At 44.0% G+C, this 27167-nt stretch overlaps 2 protein-coding genes across 8 annotated transcripts in view; both read right to left on the bottom strand.

Annotated features, from left to right (window-relative positions):
• The window catches only part of NELL1 (neural EGFL like 1), a 515249-nt gene that overhangs the window by 382301 nt on the left and 105781 nt on the right, over positions 1-27167 (bottom strand). For all 6 annotated transcript variants that reach the window (XM_075567201.1, XM_075567205.1, XM_075567202.1 and 3 more), the window contains one exon: positions 17613-17783. In XM_075567201.1, the coding sequence (XP_075423316.1) occupies positions 17613-17783 (171 nt within the window). The remainder of the gene's footprint in view (positions 1-17612; positions 17784-27167) is intronic.
• On the bottom strand, positions 3798-9903 carry LOC142464074 (uncharacterized). Of its 2 annotated transcripts, XM_075567200.1 has the most exons (3): positions 9370-9903; positions 7885-8064; positions 3798-4619 (listed from the first exon to the last, which is right to left on the bottom strand). In XM_075567200.1, exons 1-3 carry the CDS (start codon positions 9611-9613, stop codon positions 4033-4035), a joined length of 1011 nt encoding a protein of 336 aa, XP_075423315.1. In that variant the 5' UTR covers positions 9614-9903; the 3' UTR covers positions 3798-4032. The 2 variants fall into 2 exon arrangements, with proteins under 2 accessions (XP_075423315.1, XP_075423314.1); XM_075567199.1 differs by having other exon boundaries at positions 3798-8064; positions 9370-9902.

The raw sequence follows: 27167 nt of genomic DNA, 5'->3' as shown, positions 1-27167 counted from the left end.
ACTTGGCCCTACTACCTCCTTCCACATTACTGTTGGAACTACAATCATTCACCCAGTAGCCCAAGCACGCTGCCTAGGGGTCACACTCGACTCCTCTCTCACATTCGCCCCTCACATTCAAAACATTTCTAAAACTTGTCGCTTTTTCCTCCGCAATATAACAAAGATACGCCCTTTCCTCTGTTGCTCGACTGCTAAAACTCTGACTCAGGCCCTCATTCTCTCCCGTCTTCATTACTGTAACCTCCTGCTGTCCGGCCTTCCTGCCTCTCACCTGTCTCCCCTACAATCTATCATAAACGCTGCTGCCAGAATCACTCTACTCTTTCCTAGATCTGTGGTAGTGTAAAGATGGTCAGCGCAAACCTCATGGACCTCAGGATATTTGATGGAACCGGATACAATTGATTAAAAGAGGAATAAAAGAGGAATAAAAACACAAAATTAGTGCATCATATCCACATGTGTGGGGGGGGGGGGGGGTGGGGGGGAGGAGGGGATGGGTGTGAAAGGAGGATCAGCTGGAAGGGTTAATGATGATTTTCCACTATCTAATCAAAGAATACATAAATATATGGATTCAGTGACTCACACGGCCTTGTGTGGTGTCTCTCCCTCAACGCAGACTGAAGTGGGTTAATTTAGACTCATAAGCTGGAGTCTTAATACATATAAAACTCACACGGCCTAATGTGAGTTCTTGCCCTCAGAGGGTGGTGTCCTGTAAGGATGGTGTCTGGTCGTCTCAGCCAAGTGTCCCCCAATAGGTGTGGTGTGTGAGTGTCTCCTCTCCCCGTTTCCCAGAAGACCAAAAAGAATGTGTGCAAACCAGGGTTAACAATTGAACAGGTCTTTATTGGGTTAACAGTTTAAGACATGAGCATAAAACATGCATACATGTTGTGAAACATATAAAAGATAAAAACAGTACACTACCGACACACTTTATTAAAGTGTGGCCGGTACCGCAAGCCGGGAGATTTCCCGGCTTGCTAGTGGCCGCCCCTCGGCGTGCCGCGCGGTCACGCGTCTTCGGGAGCGTGCGCCGCTTGCACGCGCGTCCAGGGGCTCCCCGAGGGAGCCCTGGTGTCCCGCGATCGCGGGACAGCGGCAGGGGGTTCCGGGGGACCCGGCGGACCCGGCAGCGGTAGGGAGAGCGCCCCGATCGGAGGGCGCTCTTCCGCTGCTTCGGCGCGCGCCCGTCACTCTCGGGCGCGCGCCAGGCTACTGCTGCGGCCAAGAACGGGCAAATGCTCGAATAAACTTGGCCGCAGCAGTATATAACACAATGAACTAGACAAAAAACAGAGTACACTCACACTTTACTGTAACTTCTGATGCCCAGCATCAGCCGCTCGGTACAATCCTACACGGTCTCCTCCTCCGTTGTTGTTCACACTGGCGCGTCCGGCAGTGGAACCGGAAGAGGGGATCTGCACCGGATGTCCTGCGGTGTGCGGGGTCCCTCTCTCAATGAGCTCCGGCAGGGAACAACGCGTTTCGCAATAAGCTTCGTCAGGTTCCTCGAAGCTTATTGCGAAACGCGTTGTTCCCTGCCGGAGCTCATTGAGAGAGGGACCCAGCACACCGCAGGACATCCGGTGCAGATCCCCTCTTCCGGTTCCACTGCCGGACGCGCCAGTGTGAACAACAACGGAGGAGGAGACCGTGTAGGATTGTACCGAGCGGCTGATGCTGGGCATCAGAAGTTACAGTAAAGTGTGAGTGTACTCTGTTTTTTGTCTAGTTCATTGTGTTATATACTGTTTTTATCTTTTATATGTTTCACAACATGTATGCATGTTTTATGCTCATGTCTTAAACTGTTAACCCAATAAAGACCTGTTCAATTGTTAACCCTGGTTTGCACACATTCTTTTTGGTCTTCTGGGAAACGGGGAGAGGAGACACTCACACACCACACCTATTGGGGGACACTTGGCTGAGACGACCAGACACCATCCTTACAGGACACCACCCTCTGAGGGCAAGAACTCACATTAGGCCGTGTGAGTTTTATATGTATTAAGACTCCAGCTTATGAGTCTAAATTAACCCACTTCAGTCTGCGTTGAGGGAGAGACACCACACAAGGCCGTGTGAGTCACTGAATCCATATATTTATGTATTCTTTGATTAGATAGTGGAAAATCATCATTAACCCTTCCAGCTGATCCTCCTTTCACACCCATCCCCCCTCCCCCCCACCCCCCACCCACATCCCCCACACATGTGGATATGATGCACTAATTTTGTGTTTTTATTCCTCTTTTATTCCACTTTTAATCAATTGTATCCGGTTCCATCAAATATCCTGAGGTGCCACGCTAAGAAGGATACGGGGTTCCCTTCTTCAAGGTCAAGCGGCAACCACAAATCCAACAAAAGGGCCAGTATATATTTTATATACTCTTTTACACCACGAACACTACTTCACACTCATATAATTTTATTTTTAATATTGTTAAGGCGTTGTAATAATTTTAAGCCAAACTATTTAGGGAGCGCCCCAGTTCAAACATTGTCCAAGTCTTTCCTAGATCTGTCTCAGCATCTCCCATCATGAAATCCCTCTCTTGGCTTCCGATCAAATCCCGCATCTCACATTCCATTCTTCTCCTCACTTTTAAAGCTTTACATTCTTCTGCCCCTCCTTACATCTCATCCCTAATTTCTCGTTATGCACCATCCAGACTCTTGCGTTCTTCTCAAGGATGTCTTCTTTCTACCCCCTTTGTATCTAAAGCCCTCTCCCGCCTTAAACCTTTCTCACTTTCTGCCCCACACCTCTGGAATGCCCTTCCCCTCAGTACCCGACTAGCACCCTCTCTATCCACCTTTAAGACCCACCTTAAGACACACTTGCTTACAGAAGCATATGAATAGCACTGTGGATATTCTGAACACGATACATAAAGCTTGGCCCCCTGCAGACACACTTACCAGAACTCCCTCCTACTGTCTCTGTACGTTCTACCTACCAATTAGACTGTAAGCTCCTCGGGGCAGGGACTCCTCTTCCGAAATGTTACTTTTATGTCTAAAGCACTTATTCCCATGATCTGTTATTTATGACCAAGGAGGCGCGAGCTTCCCCCCCCCCCCCCCCTCTCCTATGAACCCTCTACATAAAGACATACAAATAACAAGAGGACACATATATAGAGGTAAAAGGCCGCGGCTTATTTATTAACACCAATGGGGATAGCGTACCACCTGTCCGCGCCAGAATGCTCAGAGCTGTGCAACGCAAAGGGGGCACCCGGAAGTACGTCCCGGTGACCTGCCCCCTCGCTTCAAAACCCCCCGATAACCAGCCCCGAGCCACTTCTGGGGGACAAGCACCTACCCCCCCCCCAACTGCCGCCGCGACAAAGCAATTGGTCCACTGACCCCTCCATCATAATCTTTTCTTTCTTGTCTTGAATATATACGCTTATTTATCTGCAAAATAAAGAAATGTTAACATGGAAACAAATTTTTTTTTTTTTTTTTTTTTTTTAAACTTAAGTCAAAAGGGATGGGTGGGTGGGAAACAGTTGAAACGCCAAGGAACAAGTGACAGTTGCTTGTTCCTTGGCTCTATTTGAAAAACTAACTGCCCCAACTGCCTTCTCCGATCGCGCACGCGACCAACAGCCTAGCTGGGGGGGGGGAGGCCGCACCCCCCGGTCAATAGCTGTAGCCACCCATGCGGGCTAGGCCAGCTCTATGACCAAGGAGGCGCGAGCTTCCCCCCCCCCCTCTCCTATGAACCCTCTACATAAAGACATACAAATAACAAGAGGACACATATATGGAGGTAAAAGGCCGCGGCTTATTTATTAACACCAATGGGGATAGCGTACCACCTGTCCGCGCCAGAATGCTCAGAGCTGTGCAACGCAAAGGGGGCACCCGGAAGTACGTCCCGGTGACCTGCCCCCTCGCTTCAAAACCCCCCCGATAACCAGCCCCGAGCCACTTCTGGGGGACAAGCACCTACCCCCCCCCCAACTGCCGCCACCAACGGGCCTGTTTAACCCCCTTAAATCAGACCCGTACCGCCATACCCCTTATGACCTCTTCCAAACCTTCCTGTAACTCATTATTAAACATGTCCACCCCGACATCCGACAACTGTACCCCATCTTCCCTAAACCATCCACCCAATTTAAAACTAAACTGCGGGTGACGAATGACCCAACCCCCACATTGAACCACGAAATTCCCCACCATCCTGTTTAACCTCTTCCTCGTCTTGTTAACTCTCCCCGGGATACGCGCACCTTTCCAAACCAACCTGCATATTATCTCGGACCAAACTAATTGCACCCCTGGCCAAAACGTTAACATGCGCGCCAAATGTTGCTTAATCTGCTGAAATAAATCAATCGACCGCAATTTTGCCACATCATTACCCCCAACATGAATAATGATGATATCCGGTGCCCTCCTACCCCTGGCCCTAGAAATTAACAGCGGAAAAAGCCGTCCCCACCGCATCCCTCTCATCCCCCACCACGTTACCTCCACCTGCTCCATACTCAACCCTAAATTCTTTCCGTAGGGGCGCGAATTCGCCCTCTTCCCCGCCCAGTGTACCATTGAATCTCCCACGATCCAAATTACCACGAAATCTGAGGAGGCAAAAACATGGTGGGAAAAAAGAAAAACAACGGCAAAGTGTTTAATCTAGCGCAACATTCTCCCCTACCAAATCCGGCCTGATGTATGTCCGGTAACTGTCTGACTTCCAGCGCCCAATCCTCCGTATCTTTGCTACCGCGAGCCCAACGCGTGCTGCTTCCGACGCTGCCCCAATGCGAAAAGAATGCGTTCCATACTGCCCCCTTCTAACCCTTGCTGCTTGAGACACATCCGAAAGACCCGCCAATATTGAAACCTTGACAATGCCCCCCCGTTCTGGTGCACTAACAGTGGACCCCCTTGTTCTGGCCTAATGGCCAAATAATCGTCCAACGCTTTTGCTGGGCACACCACACTTCCAGGCAAGCCCTTCAACAAGATCCACGCTCCCTTTCCTTTCTGATCCGTTTTAGACCTCCGTACCAGCAACCTCACCAAACCTTCTCCTAAACTTACGTCAGCCCGCTGCAAGCCACCCCCTCCTTTCTTGGATACACAAACCAATTCACCTGCTCGCAGAGCTGCAAAAAATGCTATGAAGAATGTGACCTTAAAAAGTACTGCCTCAAAACTGGAAGAGCATACCACGTCTGTGGCCCGCAACAAACCTTCCAAAATTACCGGCGTCACTGGTCTTCTGCCATCCCTGCTAGTTATCCCTTTAACCATGCCTGCTAGCACCTTCCTTACCACAAAACACTTGGACACATCAACCCTACCATTCAGCCTAAGGAAGAACGATATACCCGCCATCTTTCTCCCTTTGGATCCACCAGCTAAACCCTTTTCCCTCAAACTCATCATGTGACCCAGCAAAATGTCTACCTCCGAGATCTTTTCTCCAGCCAACCTTTCTGCCTCCCGAAATTCTCGCCAAGCAGCCACATAAGCACCCCACGTACCCGGGGCGAGAGACGCCTTGATTAAATCAATCACACCTCCGTTACCAGATCCCACAAGACTGCTGGGCACCGTTCGCCCTGGGTCTCCGCCCCCGGTGCCAACCTCCGAAACAGCTCCATCTGCAAACGTGATAATGCATCAGCAATGTTGTTCTCCACCCCAGGAACATGCCTAGCCTTGAAACCTATATTAAGCTGTAAACACCGTAACACAAAATGCCTCAACAGAACCAACACTGGTGGGGACCGTGAACCAAAATTATTCACAGCCTCCACCACACCCAAGTTGTCGGACCAAAACGTCACCTCCCTGTTAGCAAACTTGTCCCCCCAAAGATGTACAGCCACTAGTAAAGGGAAAAGTTCCAAAAATGTCAGATTCCTGATAAGCTGAGTCCCTAAGCTGAGTCCCTCGCCAATCGTCTGGCCATTCCTCCGCACACCAAGCTCCATTAAAATATGCACCAAACCCTACTGACCCAGCCGCATCCGTAAATAGCTGCAGCTCATCGTTCCGCGCTGGACGCCCCCTCCACAACGTCCTTCCGTTGTAACTCTGTAAGAATTCTTGCCACACCGCCAAATCCTTCCGAATATCTGTTGTGACCCGAATGAAATGGTTGGGACGCCTTACCCCCACTGTAGCTGATGACAAGCGCCTGGAAAACACCCTTCCCACAGGCATAATGCGAACTGCAAACACCAAATGGCCCATCAAAACCTGAAACTGACTTAATGAGGCCTTCCTAAGAAGCATGAAATCCTTTATCATACTCTCCAAAACAACTAACTTCTCAGGAGGTAACCTATATTCCCTGTTCACTGAATCAATTACTATGCCCAGAAAACTGAGAGTGGTCGTGGGTGCCACTGTTTTTTCATTCGCCAAAGGAACCCCAAATTCGCGCGCCATGGCTGAAAAATGAAAAAGCCACCTTGCGCACAAATCAGACCCCTGCGGACCAACGAAAAGGAAATCATCCAAATAATGTATGATCCCTGCTGCCTGCACCCTTTTGCGGACCACCCACTCCAAAAATGTGCTGAATGTTTCAAAATAAAAACAAGACAATGCACAACCCATAGGTAAACAAAGGTCAACAAAATAACGCCCTTCCAACATACAGCCCAATAAATGAAAACAATCTGGATGCACCGGCAAGAGTCTGAAAGCTGACTTAACGTCTGCCTTCGCCATCAATGCCCCCTGCCCCATCCTTCCCACCAAAGCCGCCGCTTGATCAAAAGTGGCGTAGCTTACGGAGCATAAGTCCCTATCTATCCCATCATTAACTGACGACCCTTTCGGGTAAGACAGATGTTGAATTAACCTGAAAGCCCCCGCCTCCTTTTTCGGAACCACTCCCAATGGTGACACCCTAAGATTTTTCAGGGGCGGGGAAAGGAAAGGACCCGCCATTCTGCCCAACTCAATCTCTTTATCAATTTTTTCTTTTGCCACATCCCCATTCAACCTGACCGTCTTCAAATTCCTCTCGCCCCCCGATCCCTCCTGATACTCAAAGGGGATCCTGAATCTTTCCTTAAACCCCTCTCGTAATAAGCTAGCTGCCCGTCTATTGGGGTATTTTTCCAGCCAAGGCGCCATTGCCTCTGCTGAAACTGGCGTTCCCGCCTTCCTGAACAGCCTGCTGTCCTGCTCCCTTGAAACCCTTACTATCTTTCTTAAAGCACTTTGATTTGGGATGCTGACCCCCGCACCCAGTGCAAGTATGTTAGAATCTACAATTCTCAAAATTGCATCTTGACTCGTTGTAACGCCAACATACCCCCGACTGCTTCCCACCTGCACGCCCTCTCCCTGATGTGCGCACCTGAAAATGCTCCCGCCAGACCCCTTTGAGGCTATTTGACCCACGAAAGGACGACCCCCCGTGTTTCTGAAACGCTTTTCTAATCGTATCCTGAATACTTAAAAAGCGCCGAGCATAAATGCGGATCCTTTTCCCCCGCAACGCCCGCCAAAATCCCAAATGCCTGCGACCAATTACTGAACGTGCGAGGAAAAAGACGCTTTTCCACATCCTCTCCACACCCAAAGACACCTGAGCCAACTCTCCACCAACTGTTCCACGGTTGCTCCCCCCGTCAAGCACTGAATCTGACCTCCCCTGCCGCTCACTTGACTTGCATGCCTCCACTGCTTGCTTAGTGGATAATAACATTGTCATCGGCAATAAAGCTAACTGAACGCCCTTAACCACCGCACTAATCATTCTTGCCTCAGCATCGCCCGCTAACCCCAACTCCAACACCTGTGGCCCAGGGGAGCTAACAATGCCCGGCAAGGTAACACTCTTATTTCCCAAACAAGCAACTCTTTTTCGCTTACTCTTCGATGCCCCAGTCCCCGGCGGTGTTTTGAACCGCCTGTCGGGACCTGCCCCAAGACTCTTGTCCTCTAAGCCTCTGACAGCAAGCTCAACCCGAGGCCCGGACCGCTTGCGAGCCGTGGACGACGTACCAGCGCCACAAAGCGAGGTCGACCGCGTCCCGGCCGTTCCAGATTTACCTGTAAATGAGGAAGCAAATATTAAACCCCCAATTAAGCTAACCTTCATTCCTGAATAAACTCTCTTTTTTTTATTTATTTTTTTTTTTTTTAAAGGACCAATCCTTTACCTACGTTCTCTTCTAGGCTGGGACCAAACCCCCCAACCACCTTTTTTTTTTTTTTTTTTTTTTTTTTTTTTTTTATTACCAACCATCCTTTTCCAGCCTTCCTTTCACCAGTAACCGGCTATGGCGAGCATGTCGGCCCCCTCCCAAAATCCCCCTCTTTTTTTTTTTTTTTTTTTTTAAGGGAGAAAGGGAACACTTAGCCACCTACTGCTCGCCTCCATCCATGCTCTTGTTTTTTTTTTTTTTTTTTTTTAAGGTTGGGACCCATGTCCCACCCCTGTTTTTCCAGGGACCCATGTCCCACCCTTGTTGTTTTTTTTTTTTTTTTTTTTTTTTTCCAGGGACCCATGTCCCACCCCTGTTTTTCCAGGGACCCATGTCCCACACCTGTTTTTGTGGGGACCCATGTCCAACACTTGTTTTTGTGGGGACCCATGTCCCACACCTGTTTTTGTGGAGACCCATGTCCCACCCCTGTTTTTCCAGGGGCCCATGTCCCACACCTGTTTTTGTTTGGACCCATGTCCAAACTTGTTTTTGTGGGGACCCATGTCCCACACCTGTTTTGTGGAGACCCATGTCCCACCCCTGTTTTTCCAGGGGCCCATGTCCCACACCTGTTTTTGTTTGGACCCATGTCCAAACTTGTTTTTGTGGGGACCCATGTCCCACACCTGTTTTTGTGGAGACCCATGTCCAACACTTGTTTTTTTTTTTTTTTTTTTTTTTTTTTTGGGGGACCCATGTCCAGCACTTGTTTTTGTAGGGACCCATGTCCCACACCTGTTTTCGTGGGGACCCATGTCCCACACCTGTTTTTGTGGAGACCCATGTCCAACACTTGTTTTTTTTTTTTTTTTTTTTTTTTTTTTGGGGGACCCATGTCCAGCACTTGTTTTTGTAGGGACCCATGTCCCACACCTGTTTTCGTGGGGACCCATGTCCAGCACTTGTTTTTGTAGGGACCCATGTCCCACACCTGTTTTCGTGGAGACCCATGTCCAACCTTGTTTTTTTATAGGGACCCATGTCCCACACCTGTTTTCGTGGAAACCCATGTCCCACCCCTGTTTTTTCCAGGGACCCAATGTCCCACACCTGTTCATGTGGGGACCCATCACCCAGGCTCCTCCCAAAAGTCACCCAGCCTTCAACCAAATAGGCTGTGATTTCCAAAAACTCCGCCATGACATACCCTTCTGCACCACCAACGCCTCCCGTGCTCCGTAACTAGGACCCCCTTCATCACTTGATGATGGCCACGCCTCAGCGCAGGTAGCATGGGAACCACCCTGTCCTCTCGCGTCTTCACGACTGCCCAAACTTCCTTGATCACTCCCAGCTTTCAGCACTAGTGCACACATCTGTTTTTGAAACCATCCTTCCTCATGGTTGTGCGCCTCCGCCAAAAGCTGCATGGTGCTGACCTGAAAGGACATCGCTACTAACGCTGTAATTTTATCCAATGGCTCGTCAAACACTGGTTTAATTCCACCACCTAAATCCTGCCAGCAAACTACTCTTGAACTCTTGCCTGGCCGATCTTCACGAAAACCAGTTCACTTGAATAGACTTAGAAACCGCTCTAAAGCTGTAATAACATAAAATTCCCGCATTAATGCTTATATCTTTAGCACCTTAACACCCCCCACCTCCATCCATTAGCGCTAACATCCAACCAACCATTGCTGTCATTTTTTTTTTTTTTTTAAGTATGGTGTCACCCATGACATCAAAAACCTTAGCATTGTCTTCCATTAACCACAACCAAGACCAACCTCAAAAGGCATTTTTTTTTTTTTTTTTTTTTAAAAACCTTTTTTTTTTTTTTTTTAAATATACATTTTTATTTATTTATTTCATTATTATTATATTTTTTTTTTTTTTTTTTTTTTTTTAAATGGACAGCCCCACCTGACCACCTCCCACTGTTTAAAAGAGTGGAAAAGAAAAAAGGGGGGGGGAAGGAAGAGGGCCAAAATCTCCCCAAGGAGGAGGGAGGAGGGGGGGGCAAAAGCCCACCATTCCAGCCAAACCACCAACAGCCCCCTCCCCCAGCCGTAACAACAGCCTTGCCCCCAGCCCCCCCCAAAAAAAAACCCCACCCCCTGATCATCGTCAGGAGGCGGAACCACATGACACTCATGTTCCCTTGCCATTAGCCCAACCGCACGGCTAAGCGTGGGCTGGGCGAGCCTCTCTTCCCCCCCCCAGCCACACAAGCGGCCATAATAGGAGGACAGGAACAGGGCTCGCAAACGGCGAACTCGCAAACCTCCTCCTCCAAGCCGGTGCGCCTTCTTCGCGCAACAGCCCCAGGTAGGAGTCACTCTCCTCGTCATTCTCCCTCCTCCCCCCGCCGCTGCCACCAATAGAAAACGCATGAAAACAAAAGGCAGGACAAAAAACCTATCCTTCCCGCAATCCCCCCCCGAGCACCGGCACAACCGGCAAAAACACACGGGGGGGGGGGGGGCGGAGGGTCCCTCAACACGAGGAAGGAAGGGAGGTCCCACGCAGGACAAAAACAACAGCCTTCTTGCAATCCCCCCCCCCCCCCCCCCCCGGGCACCGGCAAAACCTGCAAAAACACACGGGGGGGAGCCGGAGGGTCCCTCACCACGAGGAGGGAAGGGAAAATCCCTCACCCCGGGAGGGGGGCCCAAATCAAAACCACTTAAAACCTACTAAACACAGGAGAAGAGAGGAGAGTGTCTAAACAGTTGAAACGCCAAGGAACAAGTGACAGTTGCTTGTTCCTTGGCTCTATTTGAAAAACTAACTGCCCCAACTGCCTTCTCCGATCGCGCACGCGACCAACAGCCTAGCTGGGGGGGGGGGGGCGCACCCCCCGGTCAATAGCTGTAGCCACCCATGCGGGCTAGGCCAGCTCTATATTATCTGTTATTTATTTGATTACCACATGTATTACTACTGTGAAGCGCTATGTACATTAATGGCGCTATATAAATAAAGACATACAATACAATACAATACAAGCCTGAAATGCAAAATATGTGAAAATGTTCTTCTTCTGTAATTCAGCAGGAAAAATAATAGAATAAAAACAATGACTGTGTTGTATTTACGGTGTGCGGCCAAACTATCGTTTTGCAGCCCATGAACTTGTATATTGCATTTTCTGAAGTAGTACAGGGATTTATCAGTCTTGCAGAGAAAACAGGCAAATCATGTTGATTTCAGAAACGTAGACCTTTAAGCTGAGAGCAAACATACTACTATACTACAGAAGCACTTGGGGAAAACAACACAATTGAGCAGAATAATTACATCAGTTTCAACTACGAAACCCTTGAGACTGTAGAAACTAGACATTTCTGTGCAGGACTCTGCCAATCTGTGGGCCCATTCAAATCAAATGCACTACAAATGTGAAATGGACATTAAGGGGTAAATTCCATATAGTCTGAAGCAATAAAACCCAATTAACTTGAATGTGGATATTCAGCCGAAAACTGAGCAAATGGCTGCTTCGGAGTATACCGAATTTTCTCCTAAGTGTTACGATGGAGCTAGGAAAGAAAGAACTGCAGGCTCATTTCCCTGGGCCCGTTCTTTGTGCCATGGTTGGGGAGGTTCAAATCCAAATATTGAGATCAATCAAAACATTCAACAAAGGTTTCCAAAGACACTGACTTTTGCCAGAAAGCCAGAAAAAGACAAACATGAGTTAATTTGCTACAAAATACCTACAACGGTTTTCAGTGACTGGCAACATCTACACAGAATGCCAACAACTGTTGAATTCCAGCTATTTAATTATATTGTACATATCTTTCTCACCACATAGAAACCGAATAGTGCATATTCAACAGATAACCACTGTTTATATCATTAACACAGCTGTAACATCTCGGCACAAACCAGTTTAAACATCTTTAACCAACTGTGTTTAATCTGGATGGAACAAAGTGCACTAAAAACCGATCATATGCATACAGAAATGAAGTGGAGTTGTGATTGGTATAACAGTGCTAGGGATGTAATAGAGACATTTATGAATAGGGACTATATACTTCATTGCTCAAGAAACAGAATAAAGTTATTTTGTGGGATTGTCAAATCAATAAAATACTAAGGTACTATTTCGTAATACAGTCCCATGAGTACCACAGTTTAAGTTATTTTCCTGTCCTCTGGGATAGTTTTTTTGCTGTATATGTTGAGGACTTAGGGCTGAACGTCAAGCTGTATTTTAAATGGACTTGATGCAGCCTGGTATAATCAGACCATGTAAAAATAACAGAGAAAAGCAACAAAAAAAAGCACCCAGAATCCAATTACCAAAATGCAATCAATTTACTGATGACAGATATATGGAAACAGATTAAAAAAAACACAATAAAACAGGGTAAAAAGCACAAAATAGAACAATATATCTATTTTTAACCATTTGGTTGCCAGTTAGTATTGGATGAAACTGATTAGGGTCCACTAAAATAAAACATGTTTTGTAGATGTTGGCAAATACTGGACCACAGAAAATGCTGCTTTGTAGGTAGAATAAATGCTAGGGAAAAGCATGCTAGTAATCCAGAACAATGAAGTGTATATGAATGCAGAGTGTGGCTAATCAAGCCACACTAAATCAGCCAAACCTTTAGGCCAAGGATTTCTTGCTGCTCCTTTGAACAAAGCACTGAAGAGGAACCTGTGGAGTCCCGAGTTGTGGCATCAAATTCAAGAGTGGCATGTTGGATGTAGAAACCCTTTCAGCATATGCCGGTGGACTCTTTAACATCCAAATTCCTGAGCTTCCAGGATGCAAAGGTAGGTGTGTCATCTCTTGTCAGCTGGTTTCTGCTCTACATAGATTGCCAAGCAATCTCGGCTGGGAGTTCTTGGTAACACATAGCGCTCACGCTGCACCGGAGGGGAAAGTCACCCCGTTCCTATAGGTTTTCTGAACCAAAACTGGTCGCAGGAGAAATTGAGGCTTCAATACAGACAGGTGCTGCAAGCTAGCAGCACTGTGAGAAAAGCAGAGTTCACAGGTGGCATCCCTTACTCACAGCTTGTCAGCTGGTGATAGAGTACAGTGCAAATGATCCAATACTGTTACAGTCGAGTGCAAGCTCCCCTACGCATTTCGTAGCGCTCGGCCACTTTGTCAGTGGAGGCTTGCACTAAGAATGCCTGGCAATATTTATGAAATCCCAATAATTTGGGATACTATTCCTGATCCAAGGTCATGTCTGGGGTATGAATGAACCCAGCTAGCTTCAACTCAGCCCTCTTTCCAAAGCACAACAAGTCCTGTATATTTTCTTCACTTTATTAAGGAAGGCAGCAATAAAAACAGGCACTTGTGGATAAGATGTTTGTGTTGGAAAGGTGTATCTCTGTGGGTGCTTTGTAGTAAGGGCAGGTGAAAAGAATTGGCCTTGCCATAGGGGTGTAACATGAATGTACTCACTCTGCCAATGCCAGGAAGTAAAAGACAGTGGGTACTGCTTGTGACACAGGGATAGGGGTCAGGCCATACTAACTGTCAGCAAGGACAGAGGGGAATGGGAAAACCCATTACCTTGGAGGACTGGAGATGTTGCCAGGGCAAGCAGGGGTGTGACAGACTGTATTCCATTCCATCCCATCTGCACTGTGAGTGAAACTGCAAGGAAAGTAACATCCAAATACAGCTAGCAGGCAGAACTGCCAAGGAAATGGGGGGGGTGAAACAGAAGGCAGAAATGGGTATTTCTGTTCCATGACAGATACTTATTCTAATTGGCCCCAAACTGCAATCAGTTGTATCAGCAGATGAAAGATGTTACTATAATAGCTACAATGTATTATATGATTTGTTGCTAAGGCCAATGAAAATACCAAATGTATATTGCCAGTGTCCATAAATGTAAATTGTAATGAATGCATACTTGACATAACATTATATCATGCTAAAAGTGTGTGTGTGTGTGTGTGTGTGTGTGTGTGTGTGTGTGTGTGTGTGTGTGTGTGTGTGTGTGTGTGTGTGTGTGTATATATATATATAATATATTATATATATTACAGACACATACATACAATTTTTATATATATTGGATTAATAAACTAACAATGATTTTAATAATATACAAAACACCAAAACAAAATTAATAAACTATGCATATGTTTAATTACATATATACTGTACATACATGCAATTGTATGGAGACTAAAAATAACATTGGAGGAAACTAATCCAACCAATGTGCGAATGAGGAAGCATTCAGACTTTCATACAGACTGGCAGGAAAAATCGTACCTAGTCTGAGTATCCAGAAGGTATCCTGCTTGCATAGGCTATTGAAACGGGCCCCACCTAGGAGATCCAAAGGAATAGTTCCTACCATGATTTTAAGATCACAGGGATCACTATTGTGATATTGGGTATAGTGTTTGGAGACCCAATGCACAGGATTTTTATTTCCATTATTCCTCCTATGTTCAAGAAAACGAATTCTCAGAGGACATGTGGTACGACCTACACAATTAAGACCACAGTTGCAGGATAACAAATACACAACAAAAGGTGTTAAAATGGATAAATCTTTTAACTCAACAATGTTGCCCGTTAGTGGAGGAAAACGTCTTGCGTCCATGTTTCAAATGTTTGCATGTGATGCAAGAAGCTCCTCCCCATCTATAGTTTCCTGAAGGTTGGACAGGTAAAAAGGTTGCAGGACCTGTAAGAACCTTCTTCAATTAGCGCTTCTGTATATCCTAAATGGTTCATTAGAGATGTGATCTTTCACAATGGGGTCACAAGTTAACACTTGCCAACGCTTGCTAACAATATTTGTAATCCTGGATGCAGATTGGGAATATCTAGTAATAAAAGGTAGTACGAGAATTTAACTCATTAGTATTTTTGAATTCTATAACCTTGACTTTAGTCAAAAGTTCTTGTCTGTCTAGAGTCAAGGCTCGATTGAAGGATCGATCAATGAGTGTTTCCTGGTAACCCTTCTCTAAAAAAAATTATGTTTCAAAAGATGGGATTGGCAAATAAATTCCTTTGTATCAGAGCCGTTCCTACGCAACCTATTGAACTGCCCATAAGGAGTGTTATTCAGCCACCCAGGAAAAGGATTGCTACTGGCCTCAATGTAATTATTACAGGCCACAGGTTTTTGGTAGTCATTAGTGGCAAATCTTCCCATTGGATTCAATAGCTAGAACGAGATGCAAACATTCAACAGACTGTGGTTGACATATGCCCCTTAGAGTAGCTGGCGGGCTCCTGGCTGGCACGGCACCTCAGTCACTGACTGAGGTCAGCTGATCTAAAATGAATTGCAAGGTTCAGAGACCAGCAACAAGTCTGGGGTTGATGCATCAAAAGCTGCAAATCTGGTGAAGATAAACCCACCAAATGTATCAAGGCAAAAATCCCATGGTTTCCAATGAGATTTTTTTCTTATGATAAATTTGGTGCAATTTTCTGCACCACATTTGCCGCCAGGAGACTTTGATACATCCGCCCCTCTGTGTGACTTGGAAGGATGCAACTTCATCTCTCTAAACCTTTTCAGTAAGCCCCTCAGGAAGAGTTGAATGGGGGAGGCTCATCATTTGCTCCGATTTGACACTTGGTAAATATCAAATCATCCCATGTCACTGTATTGTTCAAAGAAGATTATAAAAAGGTGATCGTTTAGGATTCTGAGGATCCAGTAGTACCCAGGCTCCCTATAAAGTGTTAATCACTGAACAGCTGAAGGATTTTAATATGCTTCTTGCCGTCGTACAAAACATTTTCACCCATTTGTTTTTTACAACTCTAAGCTTTAAAAGAAGCTGAATCACAAAGTGTTCGATTTTGTTTTTTGTCATCGTGAATAAAGGCTCAGTGTGCTTCCAAAGCCCTGTAATATTAACGAGCTTGCTCATAACTATTATTCAATCATATTTCAACAGAATACAGTACAATTTTGATTACAGAAATCCTGCAATGTTTGAGTCCTTCAAAGGAAAGATGATGGGGGTATAGGCAGCGAAATAACAATGTCATTAGGAAATAGCATCAAACTTAAAAACTTATTAAATAATATTTTCTATTGGAGGCATTTTTTTTTCTTTTATGTATTACTCCATTTAGGCAGAGTGTCTTTTTATAAAGTCTAAGTATAATGGAAGATGGTGGTATCCACAATGGACCCAAGTATATAGGGCATGGTTACTGGTTGCGATATTGTTCAATGGACAGACCATTTACGGAGCTACATACTGTAGATGTAGCTGAACGTGACCTGCTGAGACCAGACAAAAAGAAAAGCTGAAGAAGAGATTTGTAAAGTCTCAAAAGCTTGTATACAACTAGGGTCTATGGGCCTTGTTCTATATTGTCCAAAGTGGCTGTTTGATAGGATTTCGGCTAGAAATACACATTCAAGTCAATGGGGATTATCGGCCAAAAAAAATCCTGAACGTATGCCTCGGATTATATAAAATGAGCCTCTTGGTCTGTAAAGAACTCATATTGGTCCATTAAAAGACAGTAACTTACAGAGATGTTTATCAATTTAGGTTTGCTCTACTTTAGTGTCAGAGTACAGTAGTGTAACCCCCTGGGTGGTGAACTCCACACACACACTGCCCCCTGGCATGTTCCTCTCCAATGTGCTATGGACATATGACTGTGATGGACATGAGAGCAGCCAATAATAACAGCTGTGGAAGAGAAGGGACTATGAGGGAGAGGAGCCTCTATAAAGCGTAGCAGGAGCAGAGAGCTACAGTACTGGACGTGGTCGGGAGGTGACCCTCAATGGCTACAAAACACAGCAGTACCAAAGCACTCTTTTTCAAAGTACAGGCCTGCAACAGTTAGTACACAACGAGCTCCCACAGTGTGCCGGCACCATCATAAGCCAACATACCCAGGATTGGACGGCTAATACACTCGTGACACTGATTCACACCCACGCACCGTTATTGGGAATTGTGTTGTATTTGTGTACTGTATGTAGTGATCCACTGTAGCGGGTTCACATGACATCCAAGTTATCAGGAGATAAGTAAACGTGTTGTACACTGTGTCTGTATTCTTCTTGCAGCCTGACCATAGGCCATGTGTGGCCCAGTAAATTATTAATTGGGACTCAGGCCTCAGCTATAGTCATACTGTAGTCTTAAAGCTAAAAGTAGAGGGGTTACAGTAGAAACAGCACAAAATGTAATAGTAATATGTAACAGTTTAATTTTTAGTGGCAGTAGGTAGGACTATTTTGTTGTCTTTTTTCCAAACTAAATGTAGTTTTTTTTGTTTTGTTTTTTAGAGCACAACATTTACAATAGTTTAGAAAATCTAGTCAATACTTTTTTCAACGCACTTCTACCAGTCCCCAATATTATACCGTCTGCCCCACCTCTAAACCCTTCCTGCAGTACCGGTTATGCAATAAGCAGCTGTTCCTGGTTGCCTTTTCAGCTTACCTGTTGCAGTCCACGTGCAGTAGGACATGGGATGCACTGACTGTAAGTGCGATTTTGTGCCACTGCCCATCTGCGAGTCGATAGGGGAACGCCTCCGTTCTTGACTTTCCATTGAATCTGTAGTGGTATCGGATTTCATCCCTCAGGCCGCTGCTCTCCAGTTCAAAGAAGCTGTATCAGAAGAATACAAAAAAAAATCAGAAAGTTTCCCAGCTCCTCCACTAGTCTTATCTGCACGAGACGTCGCAAGTAGCATGAGTTACTGTATATGAGAAACTACATTTGGATTGTATCCGTCTGAAATAATAGAGGACAAAATTGCATTCTAAACAAAAACCCTTGAGCTCCGCACGGAATTTCTCTGTTGAGTCCTCTAGCAAGGGATTAAGATATACAGTTGTAGACAGTAACAGGTTATGTCCCCCAGAAATAATTCAAAACACAACACATTCATCTCCTAAAAGATGTCACTTACAAACAACACATACCACATCTCTTTGGGGATTATCAACAAGGTTACAGATGCTCCCTCAGGGGCTGACCTATGAAGTCTGAGCAGAATATTTTTCACAATCCCAAAAGAGATGGATTTTTAAAGCAATATGTACAAGAAGAAGACATATCCTCCAAGTCCGTCCCTGCGTAGTCTTTGTTGGCTGGTCCTGCAATTGCAGGGACAAAACGTTGCATTGAAAGATTTTAAACACATATATTAATGGGATTTATTTTTTACCACTATTTACCATTCTGCCTCATGCTCTTACCCTATATTCATATATTATTTGCATTGCAAATTGCCCCCTATGTTTATACTGTGAAGAATGGCAAGGTTCTCCAGAAATATTTACCATGTTTTTTTTTGGCGTACCTTTCATTTTTAAGTAAGTCACTGTAGGAGCGGGAATGTATAGATTAGCTGCTAGCTGGCAGCAGCCAATAATTGAGATTTCCCCGAGGCATGCACACAGAAATGCTGGCCGCATCAATCAAACTCTCCGCTGAACTTACTGCTCAGACTCCATTGCTTGACCTGTGACATTTAAGCGCTTACTGTGAGATCACAGTATGCTGACAATGCTTCAGTATACAGCTGCGATCCGTTACAATTGCACAAAAAAGGGCCACCACCCTGATGAAGGCCGGTTTGAATCAAAACATTTGGTAGACAGATACAATAAGTCTAAGCACATTCTCAGCAGAACAATGTAGTATGCCAAGCCCAAAATCTTTTCACAGCAGCGCTTAATCTGTTACTATGGTGTAGAGGTGAGTCCAGGTTCTCGTAGCTTCAAAAGGGTTAATAGGCACTATGCATTGGTCAAAACACTGTCCAGGTTAATGGAATGCCAGTTCAGACTGACACTAATATAACTGAAAGGAAGATCATTTTAGAAAAATAATACTTTTCCATCAATGAAATTCACGTGTTTTTAAGAAAACATTACGGTAAACATCAAACCCAAAACAGCGGCATCATTAAGGTTTTGTTGAACAAAACACTGTACAAAAATGACCTGTAAGACTGACATCTATCAAAATTATTTCCACCAAAGTGGGAAAACAAACAAAAAACAAACAAAAAACAGGGATGTTGTACTACCATACAGCAAACACCAACACAAACAAATACAAATGTCATTCATTGGAACATGGTGCTGCTGCTGAACAAGACCACCCAATGAATATGACATCTAATGACCTTCAACTGATCAAAATGAGTGGAAAGGCGCTGTGGAGGTCATGGTGTTAGGAATACCACCAGTACACAGAAGGAAGATGGATACAATTTAAAGGTCACTGGTGAGTGGAAATAGGCAAACCGTGCTGAATCCAAACCGCACCCCAAAATCCATCTGCAGATTGGGTACTACAATAAAATGGGCGGAGGACTTCCAATTTAGTAGTGTCTCCAAATAAAATAGGGAGAGATGCATGTGCTGAAAAAGGACCTAGGGTACCCTGGGAGAGATGCTAATGGCTATGCAAAGTATACTTAACTGAGTCACATCCAACTCTTCCTCGAAGACTGTATAACTGTCACAGCATACTTTTGAGCTCTACTTCTCAGTTCTCATACCTGTACAAAGCACTTCACCCTCTTCATGGATATAGAAGCATATCTAATAAGCAGTCTTCTGCCATGAGACACCTTCTGGTGCGGGGAGGCACCTTACAGCAATTTGAATGGGCTGTAATGTATGCCAGCACTGAAGGTGCCTTGTGGCATAACACTGCTTAGTAAATATGTCCCACTGCCTTTATCCTTTATAAAAGATTAGAAGTACTAGCTCAAGTTACCAGGTCATTTTGGTATATTACTTTCTCTCTGCATCTGATTTATTTGGTGCACTGCACACCATTTTTACTTGTGTGTGTCAGAAAACCTGGTGTTTTATTTCATCTCACCTGGCCTCAGTAACTCATTGCCATCAGTACATATTTTGTTTGTGCTTGAAGTCCTTTCAAGGTTACAAACCCTATCAAAGTTCAACAAAATAGAAATCGCTTGGAGATATGGTAATAGGCAGTGACAGTGACATCACTATGGTACTAGCCATCAGCTGGTTTAGTTCACACTTGTAGAGCTGATGCCCAGAGTAGCAGAGTTGATGGGTTCTAATCCTGTTGGGTCTGATACCAGTACATCATTCCGGTGACTTAGGCTTGTGAACGCAGTATAGTTATGGGCATTGGACAACCTTTTAGTAAGTGTGGGATGTGACTTTAGTGATCTATATATACTTTGCATATCTCCCAGGGTACCTCAGGTGTCCTCCTCCCTTCAACAAATTAAAATTAAAAAAAAAAACTAAGAAGATAAAGTGAGGACCATGATGTTGGAATTTGGTAAACTCAATCAAACCAAACAAATACAGTATATCACCACCCATAATAGTGTTTATTAGTTATGTTAAATGAAACCCATTTGACACAATGAGAAGTTCAGACGTCTTTAACAGGCTGGAAAATTCATCTGTTGCATGTCAATGAAGCTGCAGGGGGTAGTGACCATTCTGACATTTTTCTTTAAGGTACACGAAGCAGAAAGATTAGTGAAAACAAAGTGGGTCGTGATCAAAGGAAATCAATTTCAACATGTGCCAGAAAGATCAGGGGCTCAACCTGTAAGGGATTCTAGACCAAAAAACAGTAAACTGATCTCATACAATGCAGGAGAATCATCTGGACATGGTCATTACAGGTTCATTATGTCTTTGGGCCACACAACAAAATAAATCTGACTTTTCTATGTGTTCTGTTTTTCTCTTCCAAAATTATTGAAACAAATGTAAAATAAAAATAAATAAAAAACTATCTAACAGTATAAGCAAATAAAATAATGATAATATGATTATCCACCTATAGTTACTCTGCTGGTCACTACTTACAATTTGTAAAAAAAAAAAAAAATGTAATTCATTGTTCAAAATGCACCAACCCGTTTAACTCAAGTAGACTCAATTAAAATCTTATCCTGTACAGACAAATTGAGATAAATATCAAATTTTCAAGCATGTCATGGGTTTTATTAGTGCATCAGCAAACATAAATGCCCAGTTTTCTCAACAAGAAACCAAGCAAAGTTTCAAAGCTGAGCACATAATACTGGAAATAAGCTTAAAGAACACGGAATGTTACTTAAGAATTAAGGACTAGTTTGATGTAACTCTCCTGCTTCTACTCTCTTCCTCACACTTCTTCACTTTAAGAGACCTGTGGGAATTGACACAACAATTTAATCTATGACGATCTCCCATGTTGATCCATTAAAAGGCTTCACAACCTACAAAAAAAATCTATAATTCACACCAAAATGGAAAACATTTGTTTTGCAAAAATCTGCAGTGCCTTTATGTTATATTCTTCTTGATATAGGGCAGTGGTTCCCAACTCCAGTCCTCAAGGACCACAAACAGTGCAGGTTTTAAGGCAGTCCTCTCATTAGCACAGGTGGCCCAATCATTGTGACTGAACCACCTGTGCTCAAGCCGGGGTATCCTTAAAACCTGCACAGTTACTGGTCCTTGAGGACTGGGGTTGGGAACCACTGATATAGGGCATTATTTTGCAATTAATGCGCCAGCCTAGAAGCCTATACATTTAATAAGTGTCTGTTTGACCGGTAACCTGCTCATTTTATGAAAACTTAGAGAATAGGAATGGCAAAAAATATTTAGTTGCTCATCTTTTAGTAGGATCAAAATCCATTTTATTAGATGCTTCTTCTGGGGGAGGGGGCTCAAAGTGATGTTCAACAAATGTGTCAAGTCTGTGAAGATTGAAATAAATGGAATAGAGCTAGAAGAAGAAGTCCAAGACTGTCTACCTTGGTCAGGAAATAACAATGGCTGGGAACCTTTTGAGTCAAAACAATAGGAGAATGAATAGATGGAGCGCATTTGGAACAAGAAAGACCATATTTTAAGGGAACCTTCCACGGTGCCTTAAGAAGAAACTTTTCGACCAATGTATTCTGTCCGTGCTCACTTATGGATGTGAAACTTGGACCCTAAATGTGAAGACAATTCAGAGGCATCAGAAAACGCAAAGAAGCATGGAGAGATGTATGCTGGGTTATATCCCACAGTGACAGGGAAAAGAATGAATGGGTTTGAAACTAGACAAAAAAAGTCTGTGACATCACAAGGGTAAAGAAATTAAAATGGCACCGGGCCAGACATTTTGCTAGATCAAATGACTATTTTTGGACAAAGATGGCACTCGACGGGATTCCAAGAGAGATTAAAAGACCAAGACGACGAGTAAAAGATGGGAGAATTAAATCAGAAAATGTATTGGAGCAACGTGGAGAAGAGAGGCTTGCAACCGCACTATGTGGAAGACCATTGGGGAGGCCTTCATCCAGATTATGATTATATATATCAAATTTAAATATATATGGAACAAACTCCAACTATGAAGTTCCAAGGTATGGGGGGATCCCATTGCTGCTGTTTGTTTAGGAGCACTCCATAAACCTCCTATGAGAGATCTCCCTGAGGAGGTCTCGCAGCAACAAAATAGAAAAATCAACAAATCAGCGCACTGGGAATCAATAGATGTATATATTTGAAGAAAAAATGCAACAATATAAAATATACATAAATATAAAAAATATTGTATATACAGAGAGATAAACACTGAAAAAAGAGCTCGTAAAGTTTAAATACACAATGGCAAACCCAGCATGTACCACGCAGTTGTGGTGCAACAATCGATACAATAAACAAACGTACAGAATGTAAGGTAACAGCGCGGTGGTAGGCTGGGACTCAGGGAGCCGGACGATGGGAACCAGGCTCCGGAGATCACCGTCGGCAAGGAATGGAACGCGCTCCCTTCAAACTCGCCTCACACCACTGATGCGGGAAATGGGGTGACTTTTTCGTGACCTCAACGCGTTTCGCACGTTGGTGCTTCCTCACCCCCAGAAAGGCGCCGATTTGTTTATTTTTCAATATATTACGATATATATATATATATATATATACACACACACACACATCTCAACCCCCTTGTAACGCTGTGCTTGGGGTCCAAAGAATCACATTGCGTTAGAAATAATGTACAATTGTATGCATTGTACAATAAAGTATTTAAGATACCAATAATCGTCTTGTAAAGTATTCATAAATACGAAAATTGGGAGCCACGCATGCATCGCGTTATAAGCGGATTCGCGTTGTAACAGATCGCGCTATAACGGGGTTGAAATGTATACATAATTATTTTTTTGGGGGCAGAAAGTAGGTTTTATACAAAAATAGAATATATTTTGGATCCTTTGAAAATGCGGATCCAATTTTCCAGAAACCATGGGTAAGAGCCAACAGACTAAACAAAGAAACATACAAGGGCATATGTATCAAAGCAAAATTCAAGCATTCAATAGGATTTTTTTTCTTGTGCATTTTTTTGACCCAAAATGTCCCCCCTTTGCCTTGATACATGGACTCCATAGTATCAATAGCATTGATACTGACAAAACTGATATTTGTTATACTTCGGGAACAAGAATGCATCAGAACAATTTGAACTTATGTCTAAATGCATTAGTTCTGTACCAAAAAAAAGTGTAAGATTTACATGTACAGTATACTATTTGCACATTTAAAAAGTTTAAACTTTCAAAACTTTTTGGAATGGCTACTTTATGTAAATGTTATACTTTACAACCTGTAATGCAGCGGTGCAGTACATGAAATATATTTAATTAGCAAAAGATACAGGTGTTAACATGTCAACTCTGCTTTATACAAATGCACAGCAAAGCAATGGCAAGTATGTGAATAGCAGAGGAAACAGCTGCTATTCTGTTATTACACTCTACGCCAAAGCGATCTCACTGCACATTAAAGTTAAATATTACAGTTGGCTCCACTGCAATATGCTCAGAATAATTCAGATTCAGCCTACACACTTTTATTCTTCCGCTCTGGTAACTAAAAGAAATATGTTAACCACTTTGGTACACTTTTTGTTAAGTAGCACTGCAAGTTCCACTATACCACAACAGACATATTCTGACCCCATTGGACTGAGAGCAGGGTTGCCACCTTTTACTGAAGCCTAACCCGGAGACAACATTTTAAAATTTAGCGCTTACCTTCACCGGCGGCGTCTCCCGGCATCCTCTGGCATCTCCCCCTGCAACCCGTCAATATGGGCGTGCGGCGTCAAATGGTGCCACGTTGACATCACAACATAATGTGGCGTCAAGTCGCCACGACAACGGGGTGCCTTATGGCGCCGAGGTGTCACGCGACATCACGTTGTTATGGCAACGGGCGGCTGACATCACGAAGCATTCCTGTTGACACGCCATTTGACACAGAGTGGCCTTATTGACAGGAGTTGCAGGGGAAGATGCAATATGCCGGGAGGATGCCAGGAGACGCCGTCCCCGAACGCCGCTGCATGCCGCCACCCGGAGGTTTACAAGGTAAACCCGTAGCCCGGAGATACGTGGCTAACACCGGTAGTCTCCCGGTGGAACCCGGAGTGGTGGCAACCCTGACTGAGAGACAGAATAGCAATATTTTGTTATGTGGAGTACAAGTAGAAAGTGTCCCCACTCACTGGTTAGCAAAACGAAACAAACGATTTTTGGAGTGAGGCAAAGGTGAATGTAAAACCTGGAGCTATTATTTTGACTTATTTAATTTCCAGCCAGGCACGGTACTAGGATTCATATGTGGGTATCCTCTTTTGGAAACCAATACTGTGCCACTTTTTAATAAGTTGTTTAGTACTTGATACTACTAAACTCAATGCTCTCTTATTTCATCAAATCCTGTATCATTGTTTTTTAACCATACGATTTAACTTCTTGTATACCAGTGATTCTGAACAGGAGTATCGGGAATGCGTAGGGATTCGGAAGGTGTCACCTTAGCATGGGTGGTATAGCTGTCAATCACAGCAGGAGCTTCCAAAGTCGCTCCCCACAATGCTTTGCATCAACAGCGGCAAGATATTGTGATTGACAGCTATATCACCCATGCTGTCTACACAGTTCGAGGCCTTATTAAGTGTGTGTTCCCCCCACGAGCGCAGGACGCTATACTGCCTGGGATCAGTCAAACTGTTTTCTTTAGCAATAGTCTGATGGATAGGCAATAAGATTTATTAACTAATATTTTCTAGCAGGGGGTGCGCAATGTAAAAAGGTTGGGAACCGCTGTTGTATGCTAAACTTTCCTGAACTCCTTAATATTTCTATTACTTTTTACAGGAAATGCTAGCTTCTCTTGCTGCTTTCATGGAGAAAATCCCTCTGGACCAACTTCTTTTTTTATTTTTTTAATAGACTTTCTTCCCTTGCCGATAAGTCGTCCATAGGTGAAGCAGCATCAGGTAATGAGGAAGCCACTTCCTCCGAGATATTTTGGATAGAAGCTCGGAGCATCTTGAAGTTTGGTATATTAATTATTCACGGAGAAATCTAGGTCAGCTTATTTCCATTCCTTCCGCATTCCTGCCAAACTTTCATAAACAGATCTGAATATTTGAATGGCTTTGTTGCCAGAGCTTTGCCGACCCCTGCAGCAACTAGGGTGCTAAATAGTTTGGATACTTTAATGACACAACAGCTGGCTGGCAATCATTAAATAAACCGATCCAAGTGATAAATGTCAGCAAACGACCCCGGCACCGTTGACACCAGATGCACTTTACAAGACTTTCTGACCTTGATGAATGAGGCCAATTTCTCCCTTCTAACCATTAAGCAAGTCATTGATCTTCATTTTCTATTGCCTGACACTTGGGCCGAATCCACAGAGAAACATAGCGCAATGTTCGAAGTCACATCACCCTGACAGCATCTTCTGTTCTCGCCAACACGTGAGTGACGGTTTATGACCAGTAGGTTCCTTTGGTTTTTTGTTCTTCCCCAAAGAGACTGAAGGCATTTAAATTATGAATGTGGGGGGGGAAGAAGGGGGGAAGGCAGCATATGTATTGGTAATTTGGAAGGCGCCAGCAAATGTTAATATTGGCATGCAGAGGGCTTTTGTTTCAGAGTCCCCATCAAAGCCAGACTCTTCAGACAGCCACTAAATTATCTAAGCAACAATTAAATGCTGTAATGTGGTTTAGAGCATGTGGAGATGAGTGCAAGGTGCAAAGGAGCCAGAGGCAGATAAAAGCACATTCGCAGCCCCAAAGAAACTCGTCAAGGACAACAATATGTGCGTGCATAACCAAACAGTTCAAATGTTAATTGATGGGGAATAAAAATGTGGCCACATTGAGAGGACACAGAGACTGATGAAGTTGAATTTTTGGTGAATGTTGCACGCACACAAAAAAATTACAGAAAAGAATTAGGGTGCTATGTTTAATCCTTACACTACTAGAAGAGCAAGAAACAGATTGCAATTTAAAGCCCAAAACCAACTTCGCAGTGTATCCTGGAGTTGCAATAAGGAGAAAGTCACTTTGTAAAAATGATAACCTAATGTTTCGTTTTCCCTCCGTCACCTCTACCTTATGTCTTCCTGGTCCTGACCCTTATATATTCGTGCATGCAGGGGTTTTGAATAAATATGATTACCTGGTCACCGGCGTGGCGATTCATAGTCACCCATTCACCCATCAGATTTTTATTTGTAAGTGAAACTTTTGTATACTAGAGAGGAACCCCTGCTTCCGCTTACTAATGATGCAGGAAGGGTGATTGTGCTAATTGGGACATAATTAATGTAACAGCTAAAGAGAAGAAGAACCCCAATATATAGCACTCTCGCACCCAAGTGGATGATTGTTCCTATTAAAATTTATTTTAATTAACACATCAAACGATAAAATACAGGGTTATAAAAAAACAATTAAATAGCGCATTGTGGATCCAGTAGGAGTATGTAAACCACGGATAACAGACAATGCTTGGTATAGTGTATCAATGATCATGGCTCGACAAATGTACTCGCCCAGTCGCCACAGGCGTGTGCATTTTGGCAGCTGTCGACTGCTTACCTGCGGCGGCGTCCCCCGGCCTTCTCCATCTTCTTCTGCAAATTCATCTTTTCCCCCTGCAGCTCCTGTTAAAAT

This window comes from Ascaphus truei, chromosome 12, assembly GCF_040206685.1.
Source record: "Ascaphus truei isolate aAscTru1 chromosome 12, aAscTru1.hap1, whole genome shotgun sequence".
Taxonomy (NCBI): domain Eukaryota; kingdom Metazoa; phylum Chordata; class Amphibia; order Anura; family Ascaphidae; genus Ascaphus; species Ascaphus truei.
This window is presented reverse-complemented; position numbering and strand designations above follow the sequence as displayed.